Genomic DNA, 14865 nt, shown 5'->3' with positions numbered 1-14865 from the left:
TAGTGAAGTTTTATTACAGATAGTACTGGTAGTAGTAATAGTAGCTTTATTTTCTATATCCAAGTCATGCGATGGGAGAGATCCATGAAGTGTGTAGGAGAGGTGCGTTGCTTGTGGTTGGACTGTACCCGTAAGAAATGTAACTTACTTCCACCCCTGGCCCCACCCCTTCCATCTGAGGCCCCGCCCCTTCTGGGGGAGGGGGTTGCACAAAGTGGGACCCGTACCAGTAAGAGCTGTATTTTACTTTCACCCCATCTCCATGGATGTTAACGATGTCAACAAGAAGTATTTCATTGCTCATCATTTCAGTAGCTAGCACAGGGGAAGTGGGGAAGAAGTGAAGGGCACAAGGGTGCTGGGAGGAAATGTCAGTTGTTCCATTATTTTATGGGGTAGAAAAGCACCTGGTACCATTTTTCTATTACTGTCTCAGTTTTTGATCACGTTTAAAATATAGCTTCTAGCACAGTTAGTTTATCTTAGGGCTTCTTGGGGGGTTTGGGGGGAGGAGGAAAGGGCATTCATTTAATTTGTTAGAGTTTATTTTTTTAGCAATTTTTGAGTTTTATACAGATGCCCCAAAAGCAGTGTTTTTCAGGTTTTTTTCCTTTTTAAATACTGTAATGAGTAACATCTTTGTAACATTCCCCAGAGCAAATTAGCATAGTACTGTTTCAAATAGCACTACCTTAAAGCACACTAGGGAAACTTTAGTGCACACCAGCTGGGTCTCCCTTGACCAATTAACGAGCAGCACATTAACATGTTTTAGAAATCAACCCCTGGCTCTATGTAGACAACCCCTGAGCTACAAGTAGTTATTTCTGGTATTTATTAAACATCTATTTGTTTGTGTGTTATTGTTTTGTATGGGGATGTTTTATCATTTGGTTAAAATGTAAAATCAGAATTCCTACTTTTTAGCTAGCTCCATAGGAAGCTGGACTAGGAAACATTTATAAAAGCAGGTTTTCCCAAGTCTTCTCTTACCTATTGTTACCCCTTTCGGTCCAAATGGCTATCCAAAAATTCAGGTTGTTCCAATTAGGAAGAAAAATTGCTGGAGTGAGGTACCTTTAATGCAATCCTGTTTCTTTACAAAGAAATGTAGAAAGTCTTGTTTCCCTGAACACAGGAGGAAGTTTATTTGCTTACAGCCTCAAGCCTGTTTTAGGCAGGACCGCACCATGCTTGTCCAGCCTGTGTATTTGGTTTCTGTTTCTGCTTCGCCTCTCCATGCACCTCTTTATTGAATCAAATACCCAGCAAAGCCCCTATCTGCATCATTCAAGTTCCCAAGTGCCTTTGAGTATGCTTAGTTTTGGGCACTGACCTGGGCCTGTGCTTTAATTTGGAAACTGCTGTTTCATAAAGGAACTTAAATGTTTCTACCCATCAGTGAAGGGTAGAATTTCACCCACCTGCTTCAGCCAGGATTAACCTAACCTGCAACACTATTCTGAGTAATTACCTTCAAGTTTGAGCGTCTTTACAAGGTTTTTTGTTTTGTTTTGTTTTGTTTTTACTTTCAGCCTCTATTACTTAGCATTTCTAATACATACCAGGCCCCACTCCTGTGCTCTGGGCCTACAGGTCTTTCCTGTCCCTTTTATTGTATAGGCTGGAGAAGGCTCCCAATCTGACCTCCTCTCAGAGAGGTACAACGCTGGAATTTGAGTATGTGATTCACAGCATCCCCCCTGTTTTGGTCAGTTTCTCTCCCCCATCGGAAGCAGATGTAGGATAGCATCTCTTCTAGATGGAGTCTACTTTTTAGAGCATAGAGGTGTTATTCAGGAGCCTCATTCGGTAACAGCTACCATCTCTGTCCAATACGCCAGCGGTGACATAGTAGCAGATACCGGAGTTGTTGATCCAGTAACATACAGTCTAGTCCATAGCAGACGCTATTTCTCCCTCTCTCACATCCATCGAGGCATTTCATTACCATCCCTTTTCAGCACGGAAAGGATCACAGCTCAGTGACATTGCAAGTGCTTGGCTCCCAGACCCCCCCTCCACCTCTTACATGGGTGGGTGCTATTAGCAGAATCACGAGACCAGCTAGTGGACATAACTGAAACATCAAAATCTTGATTTAGCAACCCTGCCAGCTGTCCTTGCTGCATTCACCATGTTCTCTTCACCACACATTCCCTTAAGGGCTGGTTTGTGCCTTTCTCAAGCTAAATATATTAATTCCACAGGCCCAGCTTAAGCTTCTTTTGGCTATGCAGCAAGAGCTCCACTAAGACAGCTCAGTAATGAGCAACAGCTGCTCTTAGAAGTCCTAGCCTGGAGCAAGCTGGTTCTATTACCGTGGTCACTGATCCATGTCTATCTACTGTGCTCACCACAAGCACTTAAAAAAAAAAAAAAAAAAAGCTTTCCAGACATTTGAAGTCCTTTGCTCTTAGATCAAAGCTTATCATGCCCATTTGCCTTTCTAGAGAGAATCTTGTGGAGTGTTTCACTCCTGTGTGGAGGAGGACAAGGAGCAATGGAATCATTGCTAACAGCATTTTGGGCTGTATAAGTAGGGGCATTGCCAGCAGATTGAGGGACGTGATCATTCCCCTCTATTCAACATTGGTGAGGCCTCATCTGGAGTCCTGTGTCCAGTTTTGGGCCCCAGACTACAAGGAGGATGTGGAAAGATTGGAAAGAGTTCAGCAGAGGCAACAAAAATGATTAGGGGGCTGGAGCACATGACTTATAAGGAGAGGCTGAGGGAACTGGGATTGTTTAGTCTGCAGAAGAGAAGAATGAGGGAGGATTTGATAGCTGCTTTCAACTACCTGAAGGGAGGTTCCAAAGAGGATGGATCTAAATCAGGGGTCTCAAACATGCAGCCCTGCCACACCCCAACTCACTGCCCTAAGCCCCCTGCTGTATTCTGACCCTGACTCCCTGCCCTGAGCCCCCTGCACCCCAACTCCCTTCCCTGAGCACCCTACTGCACCCTGCACCCCAACCCCCTTCCCTGAACACCCTACACCCCAACCTACTGCCCTGAGCCACCTGCCACACCTGATCCCCTGCTAAGTCACCTGCCATACCTTGCACCTGACTCCCTGCCCTGACCTCCTCCTGCACCCCATTTCCCTGACCTCCTGCTGTGCCCCTTACCCCTACTGCACCCCACATGCCATCCCACTGCCCTGAGCCCCTGTCACCCCACCCAAGTTGCAGTCGGAGGGGAGGTTTAGGTTGGATATTAGGAAAAATGTTTTCACTAAGAGGGTGGTGAAGCACTGGAATGGGTTACCTAGGGAGGTGGTTGAATTGCCTCCCTTAGAAGTTTTTAAGGTCAGGCTTGATAAAGCCCTGGCTAGGATGATTTAGTTGGGGATTGGTCCTGCTTTGAGCAGGGGGTTGGACTAGATGACCTCGAGGTCCTGTCCAACCCAGATATTCTGTGATTTGAGGATTAACATTTCAAAAGGCCAGTGTATTGCTCTGGCACCCAAGGGTTCAATACAGTAATTTGGCTACTTCCTGGCCTTAAAGTCTGAGGGACTATGATCATCCTTTGCAACATGTAGGAGGTCAGGCTGAGCCACAGAACCTCACCCATCTCTAGAATAGGCCCATAACCGCTGGCTGAGGTACTGAAGTCCTTGAAGCATTTTTTAAAAGACTTCAAGTTGCAGAGACTCCACCATTTCCTCTAGTTCAAACGAGGAAGGGGCCCATGTCCCCATATTGCAAAGGAAGGCATCCCTCCCCTGCCAGTCTGACCTGGGGAAATTCCTTCCCAGCACAAAATATGGCAATCAGTTAGAACATGAGTATGTGGGTGAAGCTCACCCACCAGACATCTGGGAAATAATTTTCTGTAGTAAATGGCCTTATTAGGTTACTTCTTCCAATAGCTTCAACCTCAAGTGAGAACTCTATGGATGTTCCAGGGCTGGAGCACCTCAGGAAAAAAGTTAGCAGATGTTTATCACCAACCAGCAGCCATGCTCCCTGCCTCCCCACAGGGCCTCCTACACACCAGTGGCCTGGAGGAGTGCTGTACCTCCTGCATGCTGCGGTGAGGCACTCTGAGGGGGTGTGCTTGAGGGAAGGGGCAAGCACTCCCCACGTAGAGGGGAAGCTTGCACCTATGGCCTCAATTCTTGGACAGAAGAGTGAACTTCTTAACAGGAACTTGCACACTAGGAATTTCAGGGCTGGATCAGTTTTCAGAGAAGAGGGCAGCCTCCTACTGGGGACAGTTTGCTGCAAAAATGATCTCCGCTGCATTTAGTGAAAGAGGGATAAGCACATTGTAGATCTCCGAGTGGAGAGTCTAGGTAGCTAAGCCTAATTACAAAGCTAGTCCTGAAACATGGATTTGGTATGACTTGTGGATTAGTGCAAAGTCACACATTTAAGACAATCTTAGGAAGTCAATACAGCAGAGAAGTTAAGCCAAATTTTTATTGAAATTACACAAGACTTACATAGTCTAATGTCACACACTGTTTCTAATAAAAGGTGCTTTAGCAGTAAAAGAGGCAGAGGAATCATGTTTCGTGCAGGAGAGTATTGCAAGCTTTAGATCCTTCAGTTCATACATTAGTATCTTTGCTCCTAAAAAAAAATCTGCACCAAGCATTAAGCTGGTGCTTTATCAAATTTCATTTCAGAGACCTAGCAATGAAGCCTGATAGTTTCAGCAAGTATGCGCTCATGCTACAGAGAGCTGGCTGCATTCAATTATGTAAGCATAAGAGGGCATAAAATATGTCAGCTGGTAACCTTGATATTAAGGGAGAATCCTGAGGGAGATGCTGCCTGAGCATGGGCACAACTTTAGCCTGATTAACTCAAACCTCAAATCCAGTACAAACTCCAGTTAATACTCATCTTCATCTGCCTCGTCCCCATCGGCAGAGTCCCTGCCAACTTCCTCATAGTCCTTCTCTAGAGCAGCCATGTCCTCTCTGGCTTCAGAGAACTCCCCCTCCTCCATCCCCTCCCCCACATACCAATGCACAAAGGCCCGTTTCGCGTACATCAGGTCAAACTTGTGATCCAGACGGGCCCAGGCTTCTGCAATAGCTGTGGTGTTGCTCAGCATGCAGACGGCCCGCTGCACTTTAGCCAGGTCTCCTCCCGGCACCACAGTCGGGGGCTGGTAATTGATGCCCACCTTAAACCCAGTTGGGCACCAGTCCACAAACTGGATGGACCTCCTGGTTTTGATGGCTGCTATAGCTGCATTCACATCCTTGGGCACCACATCCCCCCGGTACAGCAGGCAGCAAGCCATGTATTTGCCTCGGCGAGGGTCACATTTCACCATCTGGTTGGAGAACTCAAAGCAAGCGTTGGTGATTTCAGGCACTGAGAGCTGCTCGTGGTAGGCTTTCTCTGCTGAAATTATGGGTGCATAGGTAGTGAGGGGGAAATGTATGCGGGGATAAGGCACCAAATTAGTTTGGAATTCTATCAGATCAACATTTAATGCACCATTAAATCTTAGGGAAGCAGTGACAGATGACACTATCTGTCCTATCAGCCTGTTCAAGTTGGTGTAAGTGGGACGCTCAATATCAAGGTTCCGGTTGCAGATGTCATAAATGGCCTCATTGTCCACCATGAAAGAACAGTCCGAGTGCTCCAGCGTGGTGTGGGTGGTCAGGATGGAATTGTAGGGTTCCACCACTGCAGTGGAGACCTGTGGGGCAGGGTACACCGAGAACTCCAGCTTGGACTTCTTGCTGTACTCTACTGACAGGCGCTCCATCAAGAGGGATGTGAATCCAGAGCCTGTGCCTCCTCCGAAGCTGTGGAAGACCAGGAACCCTTGAAGGCCACTGCACTGGTCAGCCTGCAAGAGAAACAATATTCGTTAATCTCCTCCATCTCAATGATTTTATACTATTTAATCTCATTGCTGATTAACAGCTGACAGCAGGATTAGTCAGAAGTTCCGAAAGTTAGTTTCTGTGCAAGAATAAAGTTCCAATAATTCTCCTTTTCCTAGAATCATAAAAGTGCAGAACAGGAAGGGACCTCAGTGGGTCACTTAGTCCAATCCCCTGCCTGCAAGGCAGGACTTAGTAATAGTAACAGTTTAAGAGGAATGTTATTCAGCTTTAATTTGGGCCTTTAAGTTACCCCTTGGATGATTCCATAGGAGATTATTAATTAGTTTGGGTGTTAAGTGATGGCACAATGACAGAATACTTGGTGCTATTAGAGGTACTATTGCATGGACATCTGTAAACCCTTCAGGCAGCGTATCACGCTCCAACATCCACAGAGCACTTGTGCCAAGTGCAAGTTATTGGCTAGTTCTAGGACAACTAACAGTGGATGGTGGTCCTGCTTTAAGCAGGCGATTGGACTAGATGACCTCCTGAGGTCTCTTCCAACCCTAATATTCTATGCACTCTGTTTCACGATCATTGAAATGCAAGTTTGACAGCTTGGAGTCTGAAGTCATTTGTGATATGGACACTTGTCTATTTGGAACTGGATTGAGAACCACTAGCTAATGTTATATAGGCCACCCCAGCTATTCAAGGGTTACAAGACTGTACCAGGGTTCAAAAAGGAACTAGATAAATTCATGGAGAATAGGGCCAATCAATGGCTATTAGCCAAGATGGGCAGGAATGCAAAGCTATGCTTGGATGCAAAGCTATGTGACTGGCTGAAGTGACAGGGGATGGATCACTTGATGCCTGCCTGTTCTGTTCATACCCTCTGAAGCACCTGGCTTTGACCACTGTCAGAAGACAGGATAGTGGGCTTGATGGACCATTGGTCTGACCCAATATGGCCATTCCTATGTTCTTATGTAATCTACTCACCATGGCTGGGATTTGACACACTGATAATAGACTGCAAGGCCCTGAGCTATTTAGGTTCCACACAATAGTTACTAAGTACAGAGGACAAGACCCCCAAATCTCATTATGAAGCCATCTTCAAAAGTAGTAACAACTCCTGAGCTAAGACTTTAAGCGTTCTTTTGAAGCAACGAACTTATTTGTACTTGGCTTGCAGTGCCCATCACAAACACTGGATTAGGATGTCAGAATGCCCCGTTAGCCTCTTGTTACAATCCCTTTTTAATCTGCCCTTCTTAGAACCCCACTTGTCCCAACCCCTCCAGACCCAAAGATTAGCGAGGGAGGTGCTTTAAAACACTGTTTTAGAAGAAAGTATTTGTCTACTTGCCATTTTGCGGACTCTACCCAACACTGTATCAATGATTTCCTTCCCAATGGTGTAGTGGCCCCGGGCGTAGTTGTTGGCAGCATCCTCTTTGCCGCTAATGAGCTGCTCAGGATGGAAGAGTGCACGGTAGTTGCCAATTCGGATTTCATCTGCAGGAAGTTGGATTATTGGTTAAACATAGTTAGACTGGGGATGTTAGAAGCGTGTGACTGAATGTCATTGCTAGCAAAGCTGTCAAGAGTCTGAGAGACAAGCTTTAAGAAGGTCCAGCATGAAGTGTATTGAAGACACTCTAGGAATTTTCAGAGGAAGGCCTGGGATTGGTGAACTAGAACTGAAGAAGAGTGCTATCTAGATAGATACCCACAAGTTTGCTCAGGTAATGCACATAGGACTTTGACTTCCACCTTGAAGTCATTTTAGGATGCTGGCTGGGTTTCCGGTGTTCTGTCTGTGGGATTATAGCTGCCATATGAAGCTTGTGTATTTGTCTTGTTTACTTGCACCTCTGAATTTCTAGTAGCATTTTCTCTAGGGGTGGCATTACATGCTGCAGATTCATAGATTAAGGCCAGAAGGAACCATTGTGATCCAGTCTTACCTACTGTAGAACACAGACCATAAGACTTGCCCAAAATAATTCCTAGAGCAGATCTTCTAGAGAAACATCCAGTTCCCTGACTGTTAAAAATTCAGCATGTTACACAGACTACTCTGCTTCTTCCCCCTGCCATGGGAGATTTGTTCTTTATTTAGTTTAGTTATTTCCCCCTTAATCTACAGGGAGTCACCCAGACCCTAAACAAGATTTCTGGCAACAAATCTCTGAAATCCTCAGGAATCAAAGGCAGCAGTGAAGATGTCTCCTGGGTTAAACAAAAACACCCCCCCCCCCCACACACACACACACACACAAACACTTTATAGTGAACACTTATGGAGAGGTTTCCAACATAAGAGACTGGTGATCTACTCAGAAACACACTCTTCACTACTTCAGATTGTTGAAAAGTGTGATGCTTGTTTTCCAAAGGAACCAGGCAAACTGGTTTACATAGACTTCATGGGGATGCTTTAGGAGCTGGTATCAAACAGGCCAGATCCTCAGTGGGTGTAAGTAGCATCGTGCCACTGAAGTTAATGGAGCTAGGCCAGTTTCACCAGCTGAGCTTCTAGCCCTCTATCCACAAGAGGGAAATGCCACGTAAGAAAGCAGAGTCCAAAGTGAAATGCTACACACCTCCTAGTGTAGGAGAAGTAACTGGTTTGCCACGCAGAGTCCTGTTTGGAATTAATGACACAAAATACAACACTTCATGGTTGGACAGCGTCACCAGGGTTAAACTGATGGAGGTGGCAAGTCAAAGGATGCAATCAGGGACATTAGCCATTAGACCCTCCCACCAAGAGTCTGGAAAGAAAGCTAAAGAATGTTCTGCTGCATATTTAAGAGTCTGTCTATTATCTTACCAATGACCGTGGGTTCCAGGTCAATGAACACAGCTCTGGGCACGTGCTTTCCTGATGCAGTCTCACAGAAGAAAGTCTCAAAAGAAGAATCCACTTGTTCAGTCTCTGGCTCTATCGGTTTAGCTACCTTGTTGCCAGGAATGGTCCCATCCGGCTGGATTCCATGTTCTAGACAATACAGCTCCCAACAGGCATTGCCCATCTGGACCCCAGCCTGGCCAATATGGATAGAAAGACACTCCCTCTGGAATTGGGGACAAGTCTCGTTACTGCTTCAGGTTAAGGAGATATCACACGTTGTGGCTACTAGGTGTTCGCCTTGGCAGTTGTATTTTGCTCTTTCAAGCTATTTCCTACATGCAGCCATTGAACCCAACACCAGGTCTTGGTCTACACCAGGGGTAGGCAACCTATGGCATGGGTGCCGAAGGTGGCACTTGAGCTGATTTTCAGCGGCACTCACACTGCCCGGGTCCTGGTCACCAGTCCGGGGGGCTCTGCATTTTAATTTAATTTTAAATGAAGCTTCTTAAACTTTTAAAAACCTTATGTTCTTTACATACTACAGTATAGTTATATATTGTAGACATATAGAAAGAGACCTTCTGATAACGTTACAATATATGACTGGCACACAAAACCTTAAATTAGAGTGAATAACTGAACACTCGGCACACCATTTCTGAAAGGTTGCTGACCCCTGGTCTACACCTAGATTTCTGGGAGAGAATCTCTAGTTTTCAGGTAATACACAGAGATTAGACCATCTCTAACAGAGTCCTGTATGTGACAGTAACCTTGATGCAGGGTTTTCCAGCCTGGGGGCAGGTGGGGAAACACAGTGAGCAAAGAATAACAGCTGTGGACCGATCCAACCCAATGGGCACCTGCAGTTTTGATTTATGCAGCAGGTGACTCCTTGTAACCCACTGGCCTTCTACCCCCCGCTCTTGCACAGCCTCTACTGAAGCGTACATGCACTGCACAGGGCTGCAAGCTCAACTTTCTGGCCCAAGTGCATTTCAGCTCCAGCAGGTTCTCAGCTTCTCACATAGGCTCTGCATCCAGAAGCCACTTGTAGACTCAATAATTCACTCTCCCTCCAGAGCTCCAAGCAGCATGTAGCTGGTGAGAGGGAACTGAGAAGCCACGTGAGTATTAAAAAAAGTAGAAAGCAAGAGATAAGACAGGCTGAAAGAACCAGGGAGAGAAGATGGACCAAAAAATTAACTGTAACTATAGGATTGCTAAGTGTCTGGTTTTAGACTGGAACGCCCAGGCAAAAAGGGACTCTGGTGGCTCCAGTCAGCACTCCTGACCAGGCCATTAGAAGTCCGGCCGGCAGCACAGCGAGGCTAAGGCAGGCTCCCTGCCTGCCATGGCTGTGTGGGGCTCCTGGAAGCAGAAGCATGACCCTCCTCTGGCTTCTAAGCATGGGGGCAGCCAGGGGCACTTACTGCAAGCAGCTCCCAGAAGAAGCAGCAGCAGCAGCATGTCCTCCCTCCTGTTTCTACACATAGACACAACCAGGCAGTTCTGCGCACTGTCCCGTTCTCAGGCACTGCCCCCACTGTCTGCAATTCCTGGCCAATGGGAGCTGCAGAGCCGGCATGTGGGGTGGGGCAGCGTGCAGAGCCACTTGGTCATGCCTACATGTAGGAGCCAGAAGGACATGCCACTGCTTCTAGGAGCTGCTTGAGGTAAGTGCCACCCGGAGCCAGCACCCTGACCCCCTCCTGTGCCCCAATCCCCTGCCCTCCAAATAGGGTGACCAGACAGCAAGTGTGAAAAATCAGGATGGGGGGGGCGGTAAATAGGAGTCTATATAAGACAGACCCCAAAATTGGGACATCTAGTCACCCTACCTCCCAACCCCTCAGTGCCACCCAGAGCACCTTCCTGCAGCCCCACCCCAGAGCCCACAGCTGGAGCCCTCACCCTGAGCACCAAACCCCTGCCCCCACCCTGATCCCCCTCCTGTGCGCCAAACCCCTTGTTTCTGGTCCCACTCCAGAACCTGCACCCCCAGTGCAGAGCCCATACCCCCTCCCACACTCCAACCCCCTGAGCCAGCTTGGTGACAGTGAGTGAGCAAGGGAGGGAGAGTGGGGAGAGCAAGTGATCGGGGGGAGGGGGGGCAGGCACACCTTGGAGAGGGGGCCCAAGGGTGTTCAGTTTTGTGTCAGTAGAAAGTTGACAACCCTAGTAACCTAGCCCAGTGCAAGGGAACATAGCAGCTGTCCATCCACTGATCCTCCACAAGGATATCTACACTAGGAAGATTTTGGCAGCCCTGGCTTTAAAGGGTTAATCTGAAAGATACTTGGCTTCTAGCAACAGTGTCACGGCCTTAGGGTATGAGCAGCCAATAAGGTTGTCCTGATTTAGTGTTTGGTTTGTGTCTTACTGAAGTGTTTGTTGATTGTTATACACATTTCCCTCTATAAGCATTACTTCAGTTTCCAGAGATCTAGAGACAGCTGCAATGGAGGGGCAAGAGACTATTTAATATAAATAAAACAGAGCTTCAGCAACTAGAATAGCTATAACAATAACCTAGAATTAAAGGTACTTCTTTAAACACATGTTAAGTACTCAAGTAATTATAGTCAGTGAGATGCCATGAGGCTACATAGCTCCTGAGATCTCAGGAGCTAACTTCAACTCAGCACCCCAGGTGAGGGATGAAGGACTGCAAGTTAGCCAAGCCAGATGATGTGAAATCCAGATGCCAACTGGCTGGATTGCTCTCATGGGATTGGAAGATCTCCCACTAGCTTATCATATATATTTGAAAGAGACAGACTTAGTCCAGGCCTGATTTCTCATCACCCCTAAACTAGGGTGAGAGCTCAGACCCCAAGGCCTTATGGTGGGCCCATCTCAAGTGGGCGTGGCCACTCCTGATTCCATCTGGCTGATATTTGAAGTTCTCTCTCTCTCTCTCTCTCTCTCAGAGGGCTGGTATTCGTACTATTTGGGAAATCTGTTACTCAGCTTGCCCATCCCCACCATTTAGATAGTTGCAATAGTTCTTAGCAAGATGTGGCTAAGGTCACCACCGTGTCCATTTTCCCCAGCTTTAGCAGAGACAGCTGTTTGGATCACTGACTTATTCTAGTCCACAAGGGACAGCACCTGCTCCCAACATAGCATGGTTACTGGAATTTTTAAAATGAGTGCGTGGCAAATGGAAAAACCCTAGTGGAACAGCAGGAAATGCAAGTTGAAATAACAGTTTGCTTGGGAATGCAGTTAAGAGGTACCAGATCAACAGTATTTGCATCCTGCACCAAGATAAGCTGTATTTTACAGCATCAGGCTACAAACAGATGAAACATTGTTGTCCAGATTATTTGCTTTTAAGTTGTCATGAAAGTGTTAAATTTTTATAACAGGCAAGTCCCTAGAACAGCACTTTGAAGTCTGACTACTGTCTGCAAAAAGTTATTTTGAAAACTCCTTTTCCTTCACATTTTAGATTAATCATATTCAACAGCATTCCACAAACATTTTTTTTTAGAACAATATACTTAGAATACAACAAGTCCCCTTATTGTACACTTTCTGGGTAGTTATGTAGATTACATGCATTTGTAAAGCTTGTATATTAAAGCATTTGAGTGTCAACACTAAGCTTTTTAGAGTCAAGATTAAATTAGAAATGCTAAGAGACAGTTGTAACTTTACTCATTTAACAGACAAACCCTTGGGATTACAGTAGACAAAGGGAACATGGCAGCTCATAAGGAAAAAGTTATCCTCTGCAAAATACATTAGTTTCATGCATTGTTACTGTTGCTGACGTGTTAATTTCAAGGGGAAAGACCACAAATATACTGTACTTTTAAAAATTTTAGCTTGCCAAAAAACACATTTGTGCCTCTATATAGACCAGTTGCAGATACAAAGAAACCCCTCAAAACTCCTATTAAAAGTTAAACACTTAACAAGTCTATTGGCACCAGCTGCTCATGAGCTGAAATCTTAGAGAGAAAAACACCAGAGTGAGGGGGCCACTTAGCCAGCACTTGGATTATTCTTTTACCTTATAAGGAGCAAACTGTTGGTTCAATAAACTACAAAGCAAGCAACAATTAAATGAGATAGCTGCTTTGACTTAACATCCACAGAGGAAGGACTGGGTGTATAGATCAGTAGTTTTTAAGAACCCTGTACATTAGCACTAATACAAATAATAATGCATGCCTTACCATGATGGCTTTGTAAGCTTCCTAAGATTTAAGCAACCCAGCTGCCTCTGCCTCTCTTCCTGGAAATTTATATCCCAGTAAGAACTGACTCCACCTGAATGTAAAGAGGGACTCTGCTCATTTAAAGGGGCAGAGACCCCTTTTTTGGGCTGGCCTGAAACACAATCCCTTAGGGGCTGGATTCTGCACTGACTTGCGCTTGGAGCAATCCCATTGATTTGAATAGAGTTGGGTGGGATGTAGTTGGCCCCAAGTGTTTTTCAAAGAGGGATTTGATTGAAAAGTAAGTAAATAAATAAAACATGAGGGTTTTATTCCAGCTGAAGGGAAGCTTGTGCTGTGTCATAAGGATAAACTAACCACTCCCAAGCCGCAGGCTGGCACACAAGCGTGCCCAGTTCTTATTATTTAACAGTTATCCACATTCTGATTAGTAACAAAGCTGTCAGTGCTGTCTTGTGTCCTGCCTACTCAATGGGCATAATCCTGCAAGTCAGTCTGTGCCAAGGACCCCACTGCCATCCATGGGATTCCCACCTGGGCATAGGAGTCTGCCCATGAGGAATGACTTACAAGGTCAGGCCTCTGTCTGTCTTATTCTGCTCCCCTGTGTGACAGCTGGTGAAATCCAGCCCTGCTTAGAGAGTTCACACCAGCTTTGTGCATCACTGGAGGCCCCCATCCTGCAAACACTGAACTCTGACGTCTATGGATCTGCTCCCATGATTAGAGTTATGCACGAGCACGAGTGTTAGCAGGTCTGGATTTGAGCCCTGCAAATAGGAATAAAGTGGTGCCCAGAGCTTAGGCAGGTCCTTAGCATAGGTGTAAATTTCATCAGTCAGAAACTCCTCACTCTGTGAACAGTCTCCTTGACTTCAATGGGCTTGTTTACACTGTCTGTCTAGCTAAGGCAGTGATCTGTCCCCCATTACCATGGTATCTGAGCATCTGACAGGCTTTCTTATGCTAATCCTGCAAACACCTTGTGAGGTAGGATGGGGCTATTACCCCCATTTTAAAGATTGGGAAACCAAGGCACACAAAGACCAAGTGACTTGCTCAGGGTCACACAGGAAACCTGTAGTAGAGGAGGGAATTGAACCCAGGAATCCTACATCCTGGACTCATAGCCTAACCACCGGACTGTCCCATTAGAACTAGCCTCAAGCATTCAAACCAGTTTTAGAACTGGTGGCACAGAACAGGTGTAAACAGCCTGAAGTGTTTTTAATGAACCAGTAGCAAGACCAGTTAGTAATACTAGAGGGCCCCCTCATGGGTCAGCCCCCTTGTAACCAGTTTAGTATAGGCAGTTCAGGCTGTCTAGGTCTGGTCCCGGGCTTAGACTCAGGCTTGAGCATAAACCCCACTCTGGCTACACACAAATCTCTCAGACTCGGGCTGATACCGGTCTTAGGACCCTGTAGGAGTGGAAAGTCTGAGCACGAGTCAAGCTAAGACCCAGGGTTTGAACCCTATTGCTTTGCAATGTAGACGCAGGCCCCCTCCCCCAACTCAAGTCCTGGAAGTCCGCCAAAAGTATCCCACAATCCCATATGGTCCATAGCTGATGGAATCATTTGTACCAAATTCGACTGGGGTTTGAAATTTTGCCCAGAAATATGGCAGGGGCAGAGTGCAGAATGGGGGAAGGAAGATGGCTGGGGAGTTCTCTGTGTTTTCATGCAGCCATAGCTGGCTAAATCATGTGGAAGCTAACACAGCAGCCTATCAATTCCCTCATGAATTCTGACCCAATCCTGGGTGCTGATAGCTGCAAACTTTTCCTGTAGCAGGAATTCCAGGCAGGTAACCACATTTTGGGGAGAGGCGTATTTTCCAGGGCCACCTCCCTAACTGACCAGCCCACTCCACTCCCAGATGTGCAGATCCGTCACTATTCATTTGAATACTTCAGTTGCATACGCTGCAGGTTCCCCACCAACAGTGTGGAATAACATCTCCCTTTGGGGGCGGGGCCTCAGGGAAGGGA

The 14865-nt window shown here is 46.3% G+C and overlaps 1 protein-coding gene across 3 annotated transcripts in view; it reads right to left on the bottom strand.

Annotated features, from left to right (window-relative positions):
* The window catches only part of LOC127043138 (tubulin alpha-3 chain), a 46976-nt gene extending 33996 nt beyond the window's left edge, over window positions 1-12980 (bottom strand). The window contains exons 1-4 of one of the 3 annotated variants that reach the window (XM_050936930.1): window positions 12870-12980; window positions 8656-8899; window positions 7186-7334; window positions 4821-5827 (exon numbers count right to left, since the gene is read on the bottom strand). In XM_050936930.1, coding sequence (XP_050792887.1) covers window positions 4850-5827; window positions 7186-7334; window positions 8656-8899; window positions 12870-12872 — 1374 coding nt within the window. In that variant the 5' untranslated portion in view covers window positions 12873-12980 and the 3' untranslated portion in view covers window positions 4821-4849. The remainder of the gene's footprint in view (window positions 1-4820; window positions 5828-7185; window positions 7335-8655; window positions 8900-12869) is intronic. The other 2 variants (XM_050936928.1, XM_050936929.1) reach the window with 2 other exon arrangements.
* Between the last annotated feature and the right edge of the window lie 1885 nt (window positions 12981-14865).

Source organism: Gopherus flavomarginatus, chromosome 1 (genome assembly GCF_025201925.1).
Source record: "Gopherus flavomarginatus isolate rGopFla2 chromosome 1, rGopFla2.mat.asm, whole genome shotgun sequence".
Taxonomy (NCBI): Eukaryota; Metazoa; Chordata; order Testudines; family Testudinidae; genus Gopherus; species Gopherus flavomarginatus.
Note: the sequence above shows the minus strand (reverse complement) of the source record. Positions and strands in the feature narration are given on the sequence as shown.